This window comes from Montipora capricornis, chromosome 3, assembly GCF_036669925.1.
Source record: "Montipora capricornis isolate CH-2021 chromosome 3, ASM3666992v2, whole genome shotgun sequence".
NCBI classification, from domain to species: Eukaryota; Metazoa; Cnidaria; class Anthozoa; order Scleractinia; family Acroporidae; genus Montipora; species Montipora capricornis.
In genome coordinates this window covers 35,283,002-35,300,324 of record NC_090885.1, presented here as the reverse complement: position 1 = coordinate 35,300,324, position 17,323 = coordinate 35,283,002, and the positions used below count along the sequence as shown (strand labels likewise).

Below are 17,323 nucleotides of genomic sequence, written 5' to 3'. Positions count from 1 at the left end.
TACAGACATGCAGTCATTGTTTTTGTCACAAAAAAGGAAAGGAACTTCATTTAAGTGTCTAGTCGTGCTAGTGCTGGAGCACTAATTGGAGACACTGTAAACTGAAATTAGAAATTAACGCAAGTGAAGTCAATTGTTGGTTTTTGAGGAGAGGGGAAAAAAACCTCTTGGTGCAGAGTATGGAACCAACAAACTGACAACCTTCATTATGACACCAAGTGTGAGAGATGAACCCAGGTCACATTGGTGGGAGGCAAGTGCTCTCACAACTGTGTTATCCCTGCACAAAGCTTTGATTTGTGTTGTTTAATTTAAAAGTACCAGTAATTTCAGGGTTAACGTTGAGTTGCATAGAGAGTAGGGGCAAGTAACTGGTAAAACAACATGACGCGTGCCATGACTGCCATGACACAGCCCCTTTAATAGCGATACAAAAGGTAAAAATTAAAGTTAATTATTAACGGCATCTTTTAAATGTGCAATAACCTATTGCAGGGATATCAAAACTTATGTTCGTGCATGTTCATGTAGTATTAAAAAAATGAATAAGTACAAGCTTGGACATTAGTGAAAAGTTCCATTCTCAGTGCATGAAGATGTTGAAAATTACCTGTTGTTTCTTCATTTCAATCTTCCTTTAGCAATATGTGGATGATACATGCATACATGTACATGTATCAACAGAAGTTGTAACCATCCATAAAGACTTCATATTTATTTACAAGTACAAAACAGGTTAAAGTAAAGTACTGTTTGTTTTCTTACCATTGCGTAAGTTTGCCTAGCAAACAGATCTACTGGACCAGGCTCCCAGAGGTACTAATTTGTTCCTAAAGGATAATTTGTAAAAAATCTCTATAACAGCAATCTTTATACAAAACTGATAGCATATGCAATCCCGAAAACATTTGTACATCTGGTAATATTTGCAGAAAAGTCAGTCAGTCATCATCTCGAGGGGAAATTTGGAATGCAGTTTCAACACCCCTAAATATTATTCTTCAAGAAAACGTACATGTAATGCTCTGTCATTAAAAACAAATAGTTGAAGAGAATTTAGGCAAAACTAAATTGAACTACAATGTACATGTATACTGTAAATGACTCCTTTTTTAAAATTGTTGGTGAATTCTTAGCAATAAAACTAATATGGTTATTGAACAAGCAAGAGGTCAAGACCGTGGGATATCAAAAAAGGGTATGTTTCTTTTTTTATCAATTTAACCTCATTTCTGTAAAAACAATTTTCAATTATTTCAGTTTGTCCTGGTGCAAATCGCAAGGACCACATAAATCAAAGTAATTACTGAAAGAAGTTCAGTTAACTGTTTTTTCTGTTATCTCTTGATTGTATCAACATCAAAGGCATGCATCCGTTTTCATAAAATAAGATTCTAGATTGCAAGAGCATCAGTTTTTGGCTTTTGTTTCCCAGCAGTTCAAACAAAAGCTGCAAAAACCAGAAGCTCTCACAGGAAACTAGCATTGTACCTTAAGACTTGACAGTTCACAGCAGAGCCACAGCACTGTTTATTGCTGGTATTTCGCAGAGATGAACAGAGTAAATTGGATGACCAAACAAACAACAAAAAGACCAAGTCATACAACCATGTGCTACAGTTTTGCATAAGGCCATCAACTATTGATAAAATCTCTTAAAAAATCGGCGAAGATGATTCCATGGCTAAATTCTGTGAAAACGTCTCTTCGTAGCTCAACTCATTCCTTTTCATACTGTCGCTATTAGAATATGATTGTGTCTCATCATCTGTAATGTCATCATCATCATCATCATCATCATCATTATCATTCACAGCTGAATAACTCGCAACTCTAGTTGGAGTCCTCTGTTTCCTCCTTCTGCTAGAATGTGCAGCTTTCCCAAGAACCTTTTCATTGACATCAGATTTCTCTTTTTCACTCCAGGAATATTGATCATTTCTTTCCTCCAAGTTATTTTCTGAAAAATGTGGTTGTTTTATTTTATCATCGTCAATATTAATCTCAGCGTCCTGTTCGCTTAGATCGATCAAGTCCTTGTCAATGTCCTGGTTTGATTTACTGGAAGCCAAATTTGGCTGTGGAGATCTCTCTTCAGCAACCTCACTCAGTTTCTCTGCAACAATACAAGAAATTAAAATGGTTGTCTTCATAAGGAGAAAATAATAATAATTATTGTTATTATTAATATTCTTATTATTAAGTTTCAATTGCCATCTTTTCTTCTGTTAGGCGAGTCATAACAAATGACCAAAGGCTAAAAGAATTATCTCTTCTTCACATTTCCAACACTTTCCTCAATATCCTTGCAGTTCGACCCAACAAGGCAGTTTTTTGCATTACTCCAACATTGAATGGTATCCCTAGCTTTCCAATCCACCTGTCAAATCCTTTGGTGACACTTCCCAGGGCTCCTATCACTACAGGTATGACTTGTACCATATTATTATTATTATTATTATTATTATTATTATTATTATTATTATTATTATTATTATTATTATTATGAGATTCTCTCCAGCTTTCAATTCTTGCTGGGTGTTCCATGTCACATCTCAGCTCCTTCCCGCAGCTCAGAGACGCAGCACCTTTCTGAGGATATGTGATGTTCCCAACAAGGCCGTCATCTGGGCGCTGCCAGTTATAGCCGGTATACCTAGGTACTATGTATTATTATTATTATTATTATTATTATTATTATTATTATTATTATTATTACGTTTTCTCTGAGTAGTCTCAGACTGGTGTTTCCTTAACTTCGTTCAAAAAATCAACATTTTCACGGTTGGACTGGAACGAACATGCAATGAAGGCTCATGCAGAAAATAACTTGAATCTGGAAAGATTCCCCTGCATCAGCCTCTCCCTCATGCTTGTTTCCAGGGCTACTGTGAGAATACAAATGCCGCCTATTGAATTGCAGTGTCCATAATTTTGAGGCTACAATGCTTGGTCAATAATATGACCAAGTCAAAGCAAAATTAAGTTTTCTCCACCCTGATTGGCTAAGAGAAATGCAGTTTCCAGGTAACACAGTGCAGAAAAGATGAGATCACTGCAAAAAGAAGTCAGTGTCTGACACTTGCAGACTGCAGACAGCAGATTAACCCAAACCTAACCTTAATCACTCACTGAAAAACTGAAAAATGTCCCCATTAACACACAGTTATTGAAAGCCAACTGTTTTAAAATGGGTGCATAGACTTAAAAATTTATAATGTTTATCAGTGCTAATGTATATGAAGGCACTGGCAGTCTGCTTTACCACCTGCTTCGTTGGCAAGCTAGATTTTAGAAATTTAGTACACCTAAAAGAAGTAACAAAACCTAGCATTCTGGCCCCGGTTTCTCAAAGCCTGCATAACCTGCATTAATACCATGGAAACCTATAGGTTTTGATACCTCTTCATCAACGGTTAGCATGAACCAGGCTTCAAGCAACCGGCCCCTATATGGTCAATGATCAAAGAAAGGTTACTTAAGATGGCCAATCAAACGTGAGCCCCAGATGTCGCAATTTTTGTGTGACTGCATGGCACGTATGTATTTCACCTGATTAATTATGAATCCTCATCTCGATATTTTTTTCAGGTATATCATTAATAAGTAATCACATGCTTTTTCTTGTGCAGTTTGAAATATATAAGCATAGCTAAATTTTGTTTGTCTTTAAAAAATTTACATAGTTGTGCACTCAAAATCATGTGATTACCTATACAAATTAAGGCTAATCAACAAAAATAAATCATAATCAAGTTAATTAACTTAAATTCAAAACCAGAATGATGCCTTCAAGATCTTCCAAAATGTCAAATGAGGAAAAGTTTGCTAACCATTTCTACTACTAAGTTGCTGCCGGCAACTCTCCACTTCCCGTCTTCTCATTTCTACCTCTTCGGTTAATGATGACACTGTAGTTTCACTAATTTTAACAACTTCAACCAGCTCCTGGGAAATACAACCAGAAAAGAGTTTTCAGTACCAAGCAAAAAGAAAATTGGTGACAGCAGTTTCTTTAAGTAAAGCTATGATCCTCGCAGTTATCCATGGACACAATTTTCGCAATTGCTTAGAGTAGCCTGAAAATTTCAGGACTTCAACAGGGTTTGAACCCGTGACCTTGCAATACCGGTGCTACAGCTGTACACTCCAACCACCTGAGTTATAAGGCCTGTATAGATGCAAAATATGGGATTTCACAGGATAATAGCAGACTGTTGTCAAACTAACCTGCAGTTTTTTCATCATTGTAATGTACATTCCATGCATATTGGAGGATTGCGTCATGCATCCCTTGTCATCAACAAAGTCATTCCTACAAGTCAATAAGTTTAAAGGTTATAGCACTGCTATTTGATAGGAAGCATATCTATGGGTAAATGGTTATCCTCAAAGTCATTGAAACGTTTCAAGCTCCAGCTAGCATCCATCACTGAGAGTTAATAACCATTGCTCTGAATCCTTTCCAGGCTTTCCAAAAATAAATTTGGTAATGGTTTATCTAATACTGAGCCTTGCTGCTTTAGGGGCAAAGTCAACACCAGTATCCATGGATGCATGCAGAGAATCGGGCAAAGCAAAACAAAGTACTTTTTGCCACCCAAAAATACTGGTGGCCAGGCTTGAGCTAAACACATCATCCTTCAGTTAAAAGTTAACTAGCCGTGGCCAAGTTCCTTGTTTGCTATTCTTGACAGATTCACTGCAAATATCTGTAATTATCAAAATTACCTGTAAGAATCGATTACTTCATAAAACAGACTTGAAGTAGCTTGTGCCGCGAGACTGTTACATCTGTATTCAGAATGTGATGTATCTCCAAGGTTTAATATCCGCACTTGAATTGGCTCAAAGATCCTGGAAGGAGGATTTTTTTTTTACTAAAAGTATGCTCCTAGGTTCTAATAACCATGAATGGAAATTACCTACATAATCGTATTGAGTGACTACCATAAAGAGTCTTCTCTAGAAGAAGAACTAGGTTATACAGTGTAATACTTAATATTTATAGAAATAGCAATCACAAATTCTTGACTTTCTGTGAACAAAACAACCTGCAAGGAGATGGTATTCAAACTCGGAAGGCATAAACACTACTTAGCCTTGGCCCTGGATCTGGAGCTTCGAGACTAAGCATCTTCTGGAGGACTAAGCTTATTTCATTTGCCAGAGGAGACTAGTTGGTGATTTTCTCATCGATGCTCCTATCCCACCACATCTCCACAATCCCATCCTCCGAAACCCTCATCTCAACCAGAACCTCCTTACACCACACATCAGCACACTTAACACCATATTTCAGACAATGTTCCCAGTACACCCTCAAACTCATTCGATCATGCCTCCTGACTGATACTCCCTCTGCACTAAACCAGTATAACCACTCGCCACATGCCCAACCGACTCCACCTCCTTGCCACACACTTCAGACTTTTGATCTACAGTCCCCTTCACAATGGTGGCCAGAAAATAACTTGTTTGCAAAGCCTACTCCTGAGCAGCAAAAACATACCCCTCCGTGCTCTTTCCCCAATACCCAGCTCTGAGACACTACCACAAAATCTCAACAGCCACTTCACTTAAATCCCTCATAAACTTCCCGTGCAACCTCTTTTCCCGAAATGTCTCTTTCCCTGCCTTCTCCACCCCCTTATTGTACTCATTCTTCATTTCTCCCACCTGCAATGTCTCTCCAACAACCTTCAACATCCACTCATCACTCACCTTGACATAATATTATCCAAACAGACCAAGTTCCTCCTCCTCCACACAATCATACACACTGATCAATCCCCTCCGACCACCCTTCCTCTCCCTGTACAATCTCACCAGACTCCCCGTCTTGTGCAACGACGCCCCAAACATTGTCAAACTCTTTCTTGTCTTCACATCCATCACACTCAGTTTCCAATCAATCCAATCCAAAATCTCTTCACTGTACACCCTACTCACATTCCCACCATACAATGTCAGCCTCTCCACCAGTTTCACCCTCCTCAAATACTCCTGCTTGACCTTCTTCTTCATCTCCTTCTGCATAATATCCTTACCCTTCAACACAACCAAGTACTTACTGTACTTATACTCATTCTCATCAACATTACCCATCACCTTCAGGATCATCAGGGCAACACAATTCGTTTGCAATGAACTTTCACCCCCTGCTTTCCCACCAACACAGAAGTCATTTACAGGTAATTAAGATAATAATATAATGTTAGATTTGCTGATGTCATACCAGTTTTGTTTTCGTCGGTTGTTTTTCAAAGCTGAGAGAGACCATCAGATCACGCAACAACTACAACGTTAGCTAGAATTTCTCACTTAACTTGAGCTCGCTCGCGTAAATCCGAAACTTCTGGACAACAACAAGTCTTATGTAAACAGGCTATTAATAGCGAACTCGTGACCATTAACTTAATTATAGAAATTGACAACTTCGTTTCTAGAACGTTCTGGAACAACAAGAAAAGGTAAGGAAACTTTAGAAAGATATCATAACATCTTTCCCCTTTCAAAAAACTATAATATTCATCCGTATGAGTCAGGGTCAAACTTCTTTGGTGGCCTGATTAAGCGTCCATATCTTGACCTTGTTTCTTTCACTAAGGGTAGTGGAGGCGTGCTCACACTTGTCTCTGGTGTTCGTGCACTCTGTTCCAGTTTTCTTGATACGGGTGAGGGTGAAGGTCTGGTGGTGATTTCGGCTTTCTTCACTTCAGCATCAGGTGAAGTCACCGGAAAGGACTCGGTCAGGTCCGGCACATTGTGTGCACTCATACTCTCGCCTTCGTCGATGTCGAGCGAAGATTCTTGTAACTCTTCCTTTGTCTGACGCAACTGTTTGCGGTTTCGCCTGTAGACTTTACCATTAGCTTCGACCCTATAGCTGCGAGGTGCAATTTTACTAGAAACGACTGCTTGTGACCACTGAGTTTCACCAGGGAGTTTCATACGTACTATGTCCCCAGGGTTAAGTTCTGAAAGCTGCTTAGCATGCTGGTCGAAGTACTTTGCTTGCTTAACACGATCCCTTTTGAGAAGATCGCTCACCGATTTGTTACACTTGAGTAGAGATTCCGAGAAGGGAAGTAGTGTCTTGGTTTGGCGACCAAAAAGACGTAGACTCGGTGACATGCCCGTTGCGGCAGTAGGGGTGTTGCGGTGATCCAGTAAACCAAGATACGGATCAGACTTGGACAGAGAAGCTTTCTTCATTATCGACTTGCACGTTTTGACGGCACTTTCAGCCATCCCGTTAGCTTGAGGGTACCGAGGTGAAGTAGTGACGTGCTTGAACTTCCATGCTGTTGCAAATCTTCGAAACTCTGAAGATGAATACTGTGCGCCATTGTCTGAAACAACAGCCTCAGGCACCCATGACGCGCAAAATGCATCTTTAGTTTACAAATCACAGCTTGTGCAGAAGTATCGGAGAGATGATCCAACTCAATGAAGTTGCTGTAATAATCGACAAGGACAAGGTAATTGCGGTTCTCGAAAGTAAATAAGTCGGTCGCAACTCGCTGCCAAGGTCTATCAGGGACCGGGTGTGGTTGAAGAGGTTCACTAGCTTGTTCTGGCTTGACACTCTGGCATATTGAACACTTATCGATCAGCTCCTTGAGCTGGGCAGACATTCCTGGCCAGAAGAAAACTTCTCTTGCCCTTTGAAGACACGCTTGGAGTCCTTGATGGGACTTATGAGTTTCCTCCAACATGGAGCGGTGGAGACTCTCTGGGACAACGATCTTTGTTCCTTTAAAGATCAGGCCGTTATATAGTGTCATCTCTTCTCTGTATTTGAAAAATGGCTGTGCTTTAGTGGGTACCATGGCAGTTGTTGTCGGCCAACCGGCGCGTATGACCTTTGACAACACTTGTAGTGATTCATCTTTGCCTGTTTTCCGCTTGAAACTTTGCAAGTGTTGCGGCAGATATTGGCAGATCCTCAACAGAATTAACAGTTTCTAGATCTTTGCAGAAGGGTGAAGTGTTCGGGGTCTTTGAACTCTTGGGTAAGGCACGAGAAAGAGCATCGGCAATGTGCATCTCTTTGCCAGGCTTGTAGACGAAGGTCAAGTCGTATTTTTGCAAACGGAGCATCATTCGCTGTAGTCTTTTGAGGCTGTGTTGATAGGCTTCCTCTGGATTGCAATCAACGGCTTGTGATCTGTTTCCACAGTGACATGTTTGCCATAAATGTACTGTTCAAAGCGCTCGCAGGAGACTACGATAGCAAGGAGTTCCTTCTCTATTTGCGCGTAATTTTGCTCTGTGAGAGTTAGAGCTCTGTTCGCGTAGTGTACTGGCTGTCCGTCTTGAAGGAGCGTCGCGCCGATTCCGTACTGAGAGGCATCGCACTGGATAGTAACATTCTTACTCACGTCAAAGTACTGTAGAAGTGGAGCTTTGGAAACAAGTTCTTTAATCTTGTTGAATGACTCTTCTTGTGGTCGTTGCCAGCACCATTCAACTTCCTTTTTCTCCAGCTGTCTCAGGGGCTGAGAAACTGTAGACAGATGTTGGCAGAATTTCGCTAGATACTGGACCATTCCTAAGAAGGTTCTCAACTCGGCAAGGTTCGTGGGCGCCGGGTAATCAGCGATCGCTTGTACCTTTGATGGGTCAGGCAGTAGACCTTGCGCTGTAAGGAGGTGTCCTATGAAAGAAACTTGTACCTGTCGCAGTTTCAACTTCTCGTTGTTGAGAGTGAGGTTTCTTTCTCTTGCTCTTAAAAGGAATGCTTTGAGATTCTGATCGTGGTTAGCCAATGCCTCTTCAGGAGTATCACCAAAACCACAGACTAAGAAGTCGTCAGCGATAACTTCTACACCGGCTAGTCCTTCAACTAACTCATGCATTCGTTGTTGCCATACTTCAGGAGCAGAATTTATACCAAAAGGCATTCTGAGCCAGCGATACCGACCAAACGGTGTGTTCATGGTCGTCAGATAGCTGCTCTTCTCATCTAGTTTGACTTGCCAGAATCCGCACTTAGCATCTAACACACTGAAGACTTTTGCACCACTAAGTCGAGTTGAGACTTCCTCGATGGTTGGCAGGGGGTAGTGTGATCGTTTGACTGCGCGGTTAAGATCTCGACGGTCTAAACATACTCGAATTTTCCCATTGGGCTTCTTGACTATGACGAGACTAGAGACCCATGCTGTGGGCTCTGTTACCTTGGCGAGGATACCGTCCTTCACCAGGCTGTCTAACTCTGTCTTAAGTGCTTTTCTTAGTGGGACAGGGACTTTGCGAGGAGGATGCACTACTGGAGAAAAGCTTTCATCTACTCGGATAGAGTAGTTTCCATCAAGGCACCCAATTCCACTAAAAACATCAGTGAATTCAGATAGGACAGGATCTCCTTTGACAATTGAAGGGACATCAGTCCTTTCGGAATCATCGTGAGTAACATTTATGTCAGCGTCCAAAATTTTGACGAGATTCATCTTCTCGCACGTGGTTCTGCAAAGAAGTGGTGTCAAATCTTTCTCCACTACGTGGTAAAGGACTCCATACTTTCTTCCTTTTCTTTCGGTAAGAAGTCGAATTTGTCCAAGCGGCCAGACTACAGACTTGTTGTGCATGACGAGCCTTGAGTACGACTTTTCCAGATTATTACACTGATTGTCGCGAGTCACTCTGATGTAATCTCGTTTTGGTAGAACGTTACACGAAGCACCTGTATCAATCTGTAGTTGTACTTCGGCCTTGTTGTTCATAAGAACTGTCACATAGGCTGACTTGAAGGTGGCCTTGTGACTGTAAATCTCACAATCTTCCACATGGTTGACTGAACTGGACGCACATTTCTTTGCAAAGTGTCCATCTCTGCCACATTTATTGCATTTCTTCCCCACAGCAGGGCATGAAGATTTTTTCATCTCATGGACAGTACCACAGAACTTGCATTCACGATTCTTAGCAGTAGGTGTGCTAGTATTATTACCAGGCCCTTTCCCTTTGAGTTTCCGGGAAAATGACTGCTTCCGGTTTAGGGTGGGTCTACGTGAAGTTTTGCCTTCAGTAGCGTTCTTAGGAGATTTTGATTTCGTAAGTCCTACACGGTTGACATTGGGCTCTTCAGTTGAGATTTCTGATGCACGTATGTCAGTTAGTTCTCCTGTTCGAAGGATATCCAAGGCTTTGTCCAAAGTAAGATCTTTCTGTTCAAGTAGTTTCTTGCGAGCACAATCATTCTTAACTCCAAGGATGAGGCGATCTCTAATCAAGCTGTCTCTGAGGTTCCCGAAGCCACAGTGTTCGGAGAGACGCATCAGTGCTGTACAGTACTAATCAACACTTTCTCCAAGTTCTTGCTCCCTTTTATTGAAAAGGTACCTTTCATAAGTTTTGTTGCGTTGTGGCAAACACCGAGACTCGAATTTCGCTAACACATGGTCTATGTTGTCAGCGCTTTCATGACCATCGTCGTCAAAAGTAAAGGTATCAAACATCTGAACACCTTCTTTGCCTACAACGTTAAGAAAATGAGCAACACGCACTGGACCTTCTAGTTTACTGATCCCAGTTGCCTTTTCATAGATTTGCCAAGCTCTCTTAAAATGTAACCAATTATCGCCTCGACGTGATCTGTCCTCTATGTTGAGAGTATCTGGCGGTTTGGCTAGCGGCATAGAAGAAGCGAACACTGGAGGAGCAGCCATAGTGCTGGACACTTGTCCACTAGTCGACGGCTCGGTCATGACTTAAACGTATCCAGAGGTCGTGAATTGTATCCAAAACTTCTGACACCAAGTTTTGTTTTCGTCGGTTGTTTTTCAAAGCTGAGAGAGACGATCAGATCACACAACAACTACAACGTTAGCTAGAATTTCTCACTTAACTTGAGCTCGCTCGCGTAAATCCGAAACTTCTGGACAACAACAAGTCTTATGTAAACAGGCTATTAATAGCGAACTCGTGACCATTAACTTAATTATAGAAATTGACAACTTCGTTTCTAGAACGTTCTGGAACAACAAGAAAAGGTAAGGAAACTTTAGAAAGATCTAGATATCATAACAATACCCTTCTCTGTCTGCAGAACAACAGAAGCTGTAGTCGAACTTGTGAGTTGATAAGTCTCTACTCATGCATGCTGTGAAGACGGCGAGGATGAATTCTGTACAACAAAGAAAATAAATAAGATGCCATTAGTGCCAGCACAACAACATACATGCACTTACTACATGCACTTATCTAGACAATTTAAGCAATAATTATTGTCTCTTATAAACACTTGCAAATTCAGTTGGCTCCAAGGGGATTCAAACCCACGATCTCTGCAATGCTGGTGCAATGCTCTACTAATTGAGTTACATGTAAGAAGCAACTTGTACTAGCAAACAGACTCCATGAATGAAATGAATGACTTGTACATTTGAGGTGAGGGTTACCTGTATAGACAAAAGAGAGAAATAATCCTTCCTCGTGCTTATGTGGATTATTTAAGCAATAATATTGTCTCCTATAGACACCTCAAAAATTCAGGTGGCTCCAACAGGAAGATCATTTCTCTCTTTCATCTTTAACCCACACTTAAAATATAATACATTTATTTAGAAGCAGGATACATGTACATGTACCGATTCAGCATAATCATTTACATGTCTTTAACTGATTTATGGGTTCTTTACGATGCACATTTCTCCCTTCAGAGTCAGATAGTGTAAGTACCGGCGTTGCTAAAACAAGGGTAAAGGAAAGACCAAGGGTCAGGGTAAGGATACGAATACAGAAAGTATCCTAAAAATGCATAAAAGCTAACCTTAAACTTTTGTTTAGGCCTAATTAGGCCTAAGGTTAGCTTTTATGCATGTTTAGGACACTTTTTGTATTCATTATCCTTACCCTTACCCTGACCCTTGGTCTTACCCTTACTCTCGTTTTAGAAACACCAGTGTAAGTACATGGTACAATGAATAACACAAGTACAGCTGTATCTAGATAGATAGGTAGATAGATAGATATAGTAACTTTAGTTAGCCAGGGTAGCCCATTCAGCTACGAGGCTGGTACTCATAGGGGCCCTGGGAAATAAAGGATTTACCATTTAAAATGCTCGAAAATTATTTACATGTAACTAAATTTGTAATACTGTACAACTTAACATTAGATTTTTTTCTCATTCCACACTATTATACAGGTGTACATGGTATCATTGCATTTTCAAGTTTGAGGAGAACACATTCTACTCATGTCAGTGCTGCTGGACGTCCCACAGGTATCAATCACGATGCCACATGATTTCAGCATTTGGATGCCATCTTGTTCTGGCACATATACATGTAGCCTTGACCTCAAGTGATAGTGTTACGGCTTGCCCAAGGAGATCAAGTCCTGTTGGATGGGGTTAATACTTGGATGGGTGACCGTCTAGCAATAACATGCGCTGTAAACGCTGGGGAGTCATACTGTTTGGTTATCCAGCAAGAAAGGTTACTGATATCCCACAAAACTGATGTTGCATTATAACACATGTATTCCACAATAAGTATTGTTTTTAATAAAATTATTAGCAACAAGATGACAGTCAAAATATGTATAGTGTGATACCTTCATTACTGAGCAAATACTAGAAAAGGGTACAAAATGATTCTCCCCAAAATATACTACTTACAAATGCCCTGTCAATGACAAAACAGGAATTGAATGTACCTCATGAATCCTTGATTACTGCTAGTCATAAATGCATTAACCACGGCTTCTTAAGAAGACTTATCTGACTGATCTTGGACAAAACCTCTGAGAAATGTTAATACTCGCAAGTTACTACTTTGTAATCATTCTACAGGCAATTTTAGTTCCTTTCTTCTTTCTCATTTATGCTGTTCTGTTGCCAAAAACAACTTGAAAAACTTGAATAATAAGTTGAAGAAGCAAATTGTGGCCCATTTCAGGGGTTTTCTACTAGAAAAATAAATGTAATAAACTATTTCAAAAGACTGATCTATCAGCTTTTAAAAACATTTCTAGACAACTTTTGTCCAAGATGGGGATTATTTTTTATTTCAAATATCACAACACCTTTAGGAGGAGTGAAATTAAGCTTCTTAATAAGATTGTGATGGATAAATCTCTCCCTCATTGACACAAGTCCTTGAGTATTACGGCGAAACTTGAACCAACCAATAACTTTCTGCAAAGCAACAAAGATTAAGAAACTTGAAATTAAGACACACACATACACTGTACATGTTGTTAATATAGGAGAACTTTTGACAAAACAGTACCAAAACTCGGTCATCCAAACTGCTACTCATTCGGTGGTTTAAGAAAAGTGCATGAACTTTTGCATGGCAATTTATCTAGACATAGGATAAACATAATCCTTTATTAATTCCATTTAAAAGTATGCCTATGTAGGACCAAGGTTGTCAACATATCAGTAGACCAGGAAAGAGGAAGCCAAGAGGGGAAATATTCCTACCAAGTATTGTCCATAATAACATACAAAAAATAAAGCACGCACTCTGATTGGTCAATTATGCATTAACTATTTGCCCATCAGTAAATGGTTATGACGAAAGCCCTGATGCGTGCCCTGGAAAAAGTGCTTTTCGTCAACTGCAATAATGATCGACCAGTGAACCCCCGAAAATGCTGCAATTTCTTTGCAGCTTTATGAAAAAATGACTTACAAATGATATGTTTTAACCCATTAGTGGGTAATTTGCCCGAGCCACCTGCAAAGCGATTTGCAAGCCTTATAAGTGAAAGCCAGCTCGACAAGTTAGTAAGCAATAGGCATTCAAAGAAGACAAAGCATATCACAAAAGTTCTGTCAAAATATGTTTTGGTTACGTTATAAAACAATATTATTCGCAGTAAAGGGTTCAGTGTGCAGTCTATCAAGTTGTACTTGCACACAGGAGGTTGCTAAGCATGAAAGAAGCCTAATAGTCACACAAGGCGAGCTGTTTATTATTTGTTGACTATACTGACAAAAATATCCTACTTAAAATGTTCTTGTCAATCTGTTACATTGGCACAATCCATTGAGTAGCCTACTTAAAAAATAACATCACTGAAAACAATAATTTATTCTTTTGACAAAATACACTCACAGGTAATGTTCTCAGAGGTACAACTTACTTCAGTCTTTTCATTGTCATTATTAATTTCTTCTGAAATAACATCATCAACTATTTCACCAATACCAGTATAGAAACTGTTAAACAAATAAACACAATACAATCAGCCAAATTTTTTCTCCTTGTATTAGGGAAGTATCCAAGTTTGGCACACTAAAGGAAGTAATCCTATTCCATTATTGTGCCCTATGTCTCCCTCTGGCCACAAGGCCCAGACATAAAGACCCACCTCCGATTCTTTTCTATCATTACTGTTCTCTTTTCTCTACAAAACATGACTTTCCTGAGCATTATGTGATACTTTATTTTGTCATCAATCTGCAGCAATGTGATGAAGCCACATAGAATTATAGCGTGGATGGAACTCAGACTTCTTCATGATGGCTTAAGGAGTTCTACTGTATTAACTGTGAAGATCTCAGCTTAGAAAATAGGTTCTATGACATGAAATTTATGACATGCTGGTACATGTATAATTATATGTTGTAGTTCAAATTATTTTTTCCTACATTCAAAAGTTTTAAGCCAGTTCAATTTTGATTTTCCTTTGTTTCAGATTTTGATAATGATCGAATATTACACAAAGAAACATCAAAATTGAACTGGATTGAAAAACTGTAAACCAAGAATTAGAAAAAAATTGAACCAAAATGTTATAATCTTTGCTGAAACCCAAATAACCAAAGGTTATTGAATGTTAGCAACACATTTGAAAAAGAAAAAATCATGGAGGACTGTACTTAACCATTACATGTGTTGTAAAATGTCATTTTTTAAAGAACAACTTTCTGTGAAAATTGAGGAATTCCAAGGGGACAGAAAGCCATGAGGCTATTCACTCAGAAGTGACTTCCATCCCAGTGGAACCATCACAATTTTACGAGGGAAAATTGCTTTCTGAATAATATGCCAATGGGAGCAACTATAGATGTTATCAGTTTACGTACTATTCGAGGATAGACTGGCAGTTGCCTCCTGTTTCATAACATATAAAACTCATTAATTGTACAACTATTCAGACTCCAGTTGTTCTAAACCGATTACCATTAATCCACAATTAAATAATAACACAGGCTTGAATTTTTCCGGGTAAAAAAACCTTAACCCTGTAATTTCACACTGAAGGAAAGCAAATACCTAGTCAAATTTGAAAGGTTAGAGTCTTATGGAAAGTTTTTTTGCTCAAAAAAGAGATTGTAGTATAAGTTTCCAGTAACTCAGGATTAGTGTAATCAGCTTTGAAAAACTGGGCCGAGAACAATAATTCATTATATAACGTTGAAATATTAACTTGATTGTTGAATAAATGATTACTTAACTCTCGTTTCAGTTACTTCCTGTAACGATTGTTTAACCAAGAATAATTTGCGGAAGATATGCAGTTGCACTTACCGCTGAAGTTTATCGAGGGGTATAAATCCTTGTATTGCTATAAAAATGACATAATCATCATCAAAATAAGGACAAAAGCAATGCATATAAATAGTTGGACCCTCAGCGAAAAGCAAATCGACGAAAACTCACTTGCAACTCGCTCATGCCTCAAGTTTTCCGACTGAGAATCTGTTATGGTGTTAACAATACGGCTTGTGATCTGGCCCATTAGTAATCCCTCCTAAGACGACCAAACAGAGAACAGGTTACGATCAATCAATCAAATAATTGAGCTACTCGTAAATTAATCACGTACGACATCTCGTGGGCTATTTTCCAGTTCGTAAACCAAAGACGAAAACACACATCCAGATAAGCAAACCTCCATATTGATTTGTTCGAAAAACCGCTGCCTTTGAAATTTTTTGGCGGGCGCAAAGGACATTCTTTGCCAAGACACAGGACACCAATTTTGTCACGCTCTGATTTTGTATTCTTCAAGCGGTCAGTGCAAAACGCAGACTGTAGACCGGGTAAAATGCAGACTGAGGTTATAATTTAACTGTTGAAAAACCCCAAACCCATAAGAAATGCTAACAGTTAAGCCTAAATATTGTTTTAGGCCTAATTAAGCCTAAGTTTAGCATTTCTATGGGGTTTGGGCTTTTTCAACAGTTGCGTTATAACCTCAGTCTGCATTTTACCCCTTGTCTGCAGTCTGCAGTCTGCAGTCGGCAGTCTGAGTTTTACACTGACCGATTCTTCAAGTCAAACTATTTTTCCGAAATTTTTTATCGAAATGCCTCGGAAGATTTTTTCGGTTGCAGTGCGAAACACGTGTCTCCTGGCTGTAGCAAAAGATCAAAGAAAAGAACTCGGCATGGAACAGTTGTCACTTGGAAAAGCTAGAAATAATGATAGATAGGAGCGGAAAGTGGAAGGTGCAGAAGGATTATAAATTTTCAATGTAGCCATCTTTAAGTCCACTTCAATGAAACAGGGATATTTATTATCGAAATTACGAAAAATCAAATGTAGTAAATTCTTCGAAGGCTACCACACAATACTTTCAAAGCAATAATACTAAGGGACGGACCATTAGAAAAGTGATGGGGGGTGGGGGGGGGGGGGGGAGCGGGGGAAAAACCAAAAAAAAATTAATGCAAGGGAAAATGCCAAGAAAATAAATTCACGCAAAGAATAAAGTAAAGAAAAAAAATTCGTGCAGAAGGAAGGTCCAATTGTGAATTTTATTTAATAATTATATAATATTTTCCAGTGTCTATTAAAAATAATTCTTATTCAAAATATTCTTGGGGCCTTACCCCAGGCCCTGCTATATTATTATTAATAAATAAAGACAATTAGTGTACTGAGGTGTTTTCCTCACACTGAATGAAATCACAAATTAAAGGTGACATGAGTTAATTCACACTACAATAGCCAGAAATGTCATTCAGAAATCAGCAATATTACCAGGCACAATATGAATAAACAAAAATCACTACAGAGGGGCTGTGTTGGTGAATGGAGTATGGCATCATTATGACGGGCTGAGGGAGAGGATTTCCAGAGGGCAGGGACTGCAAAAAAGTACAGGGAAGCCGTCCACTCCAAGTGGCTTCCTCCTCTCTCGCTGTGTGTACAGTTTCGAAAAGATTTTGCATTAAAAAGTGGCCTGTATCCTTTGATCTGTTGTGAGTGTAGAATAATTTATAAATCACAAAAACATAGATAATGAATCAAGATTTCACTGTTAAAAAAAAGCAATATTTGTCTAAAAAAAATTCGTGCTGGGGGTTTCACCTGGAAAAAAAATTCCTGCACAAGCAGTGCGCGAAAAA

General features: G+C 39.3%; 1 protein-coding gene across 1 annotated transcript; it reads right to left on the bottom strand.

Moving 5' to 3' along the window:
* Positions 1-700: 700 nt before the first annotated feature.
* On the bottom strand, positions 701-15,880 carry LOC138040957 (BRCA1-A complex subunit Abraxas 1-like). The gene is made up of 10 exons (XM_068886694.1): positions 15,796-15,880; positions 15,630-15,720; positions 15,498-15,534; positions 14,107-14,182; positions 13,039-13,150; positions 11,041-11,134; positions 4,732-4,857; positions 4,231-4,315; positions 3,834-3,948; positions 701-2,116 (listed from the first exon to the last, which is right to left on the bottom strand). The coding sequence occupies exons 1-10, from the start codon at positions 15,865-15,867 to the stop codon at positions 1,656-1,658; spliced, it is 1,269 nt and encodes a 422-aa protein (XP_068742795.1). The 5' UTR covers positions 15,868-15,880; the 3' UTR covers positions 701-1,655.
* Between the last annotated feature and the right edge of the window lie 1,443 nt (positions 15,881-17,323).

Excerpts from the sequence above, each read along its gene's own strand:
- LOC138040957 (XM_068886694.1), bottom strand. The coding sequence starts at position 15,867 with ATGGAGGTTTGCTTATCTGGATGTGTGTTTTCGTCTTTGGTTTACGAA. Across the intron at positions 15,535-15,629 it reads GAGGCATGAGCGAGTTGCAA|CAATACAAGGATTTATACCC; the intron begins GTGAGTTTTCGT and ends TCATTTTTATAG. Across the intron at positions 13,151-14,106 it reads ATGACAATGAAAAGACTGAA|AAAGTTATTGGTTGGTTCAA; the intron begins GTAAGTTGTACC and ends GTTGCTTTGCAG.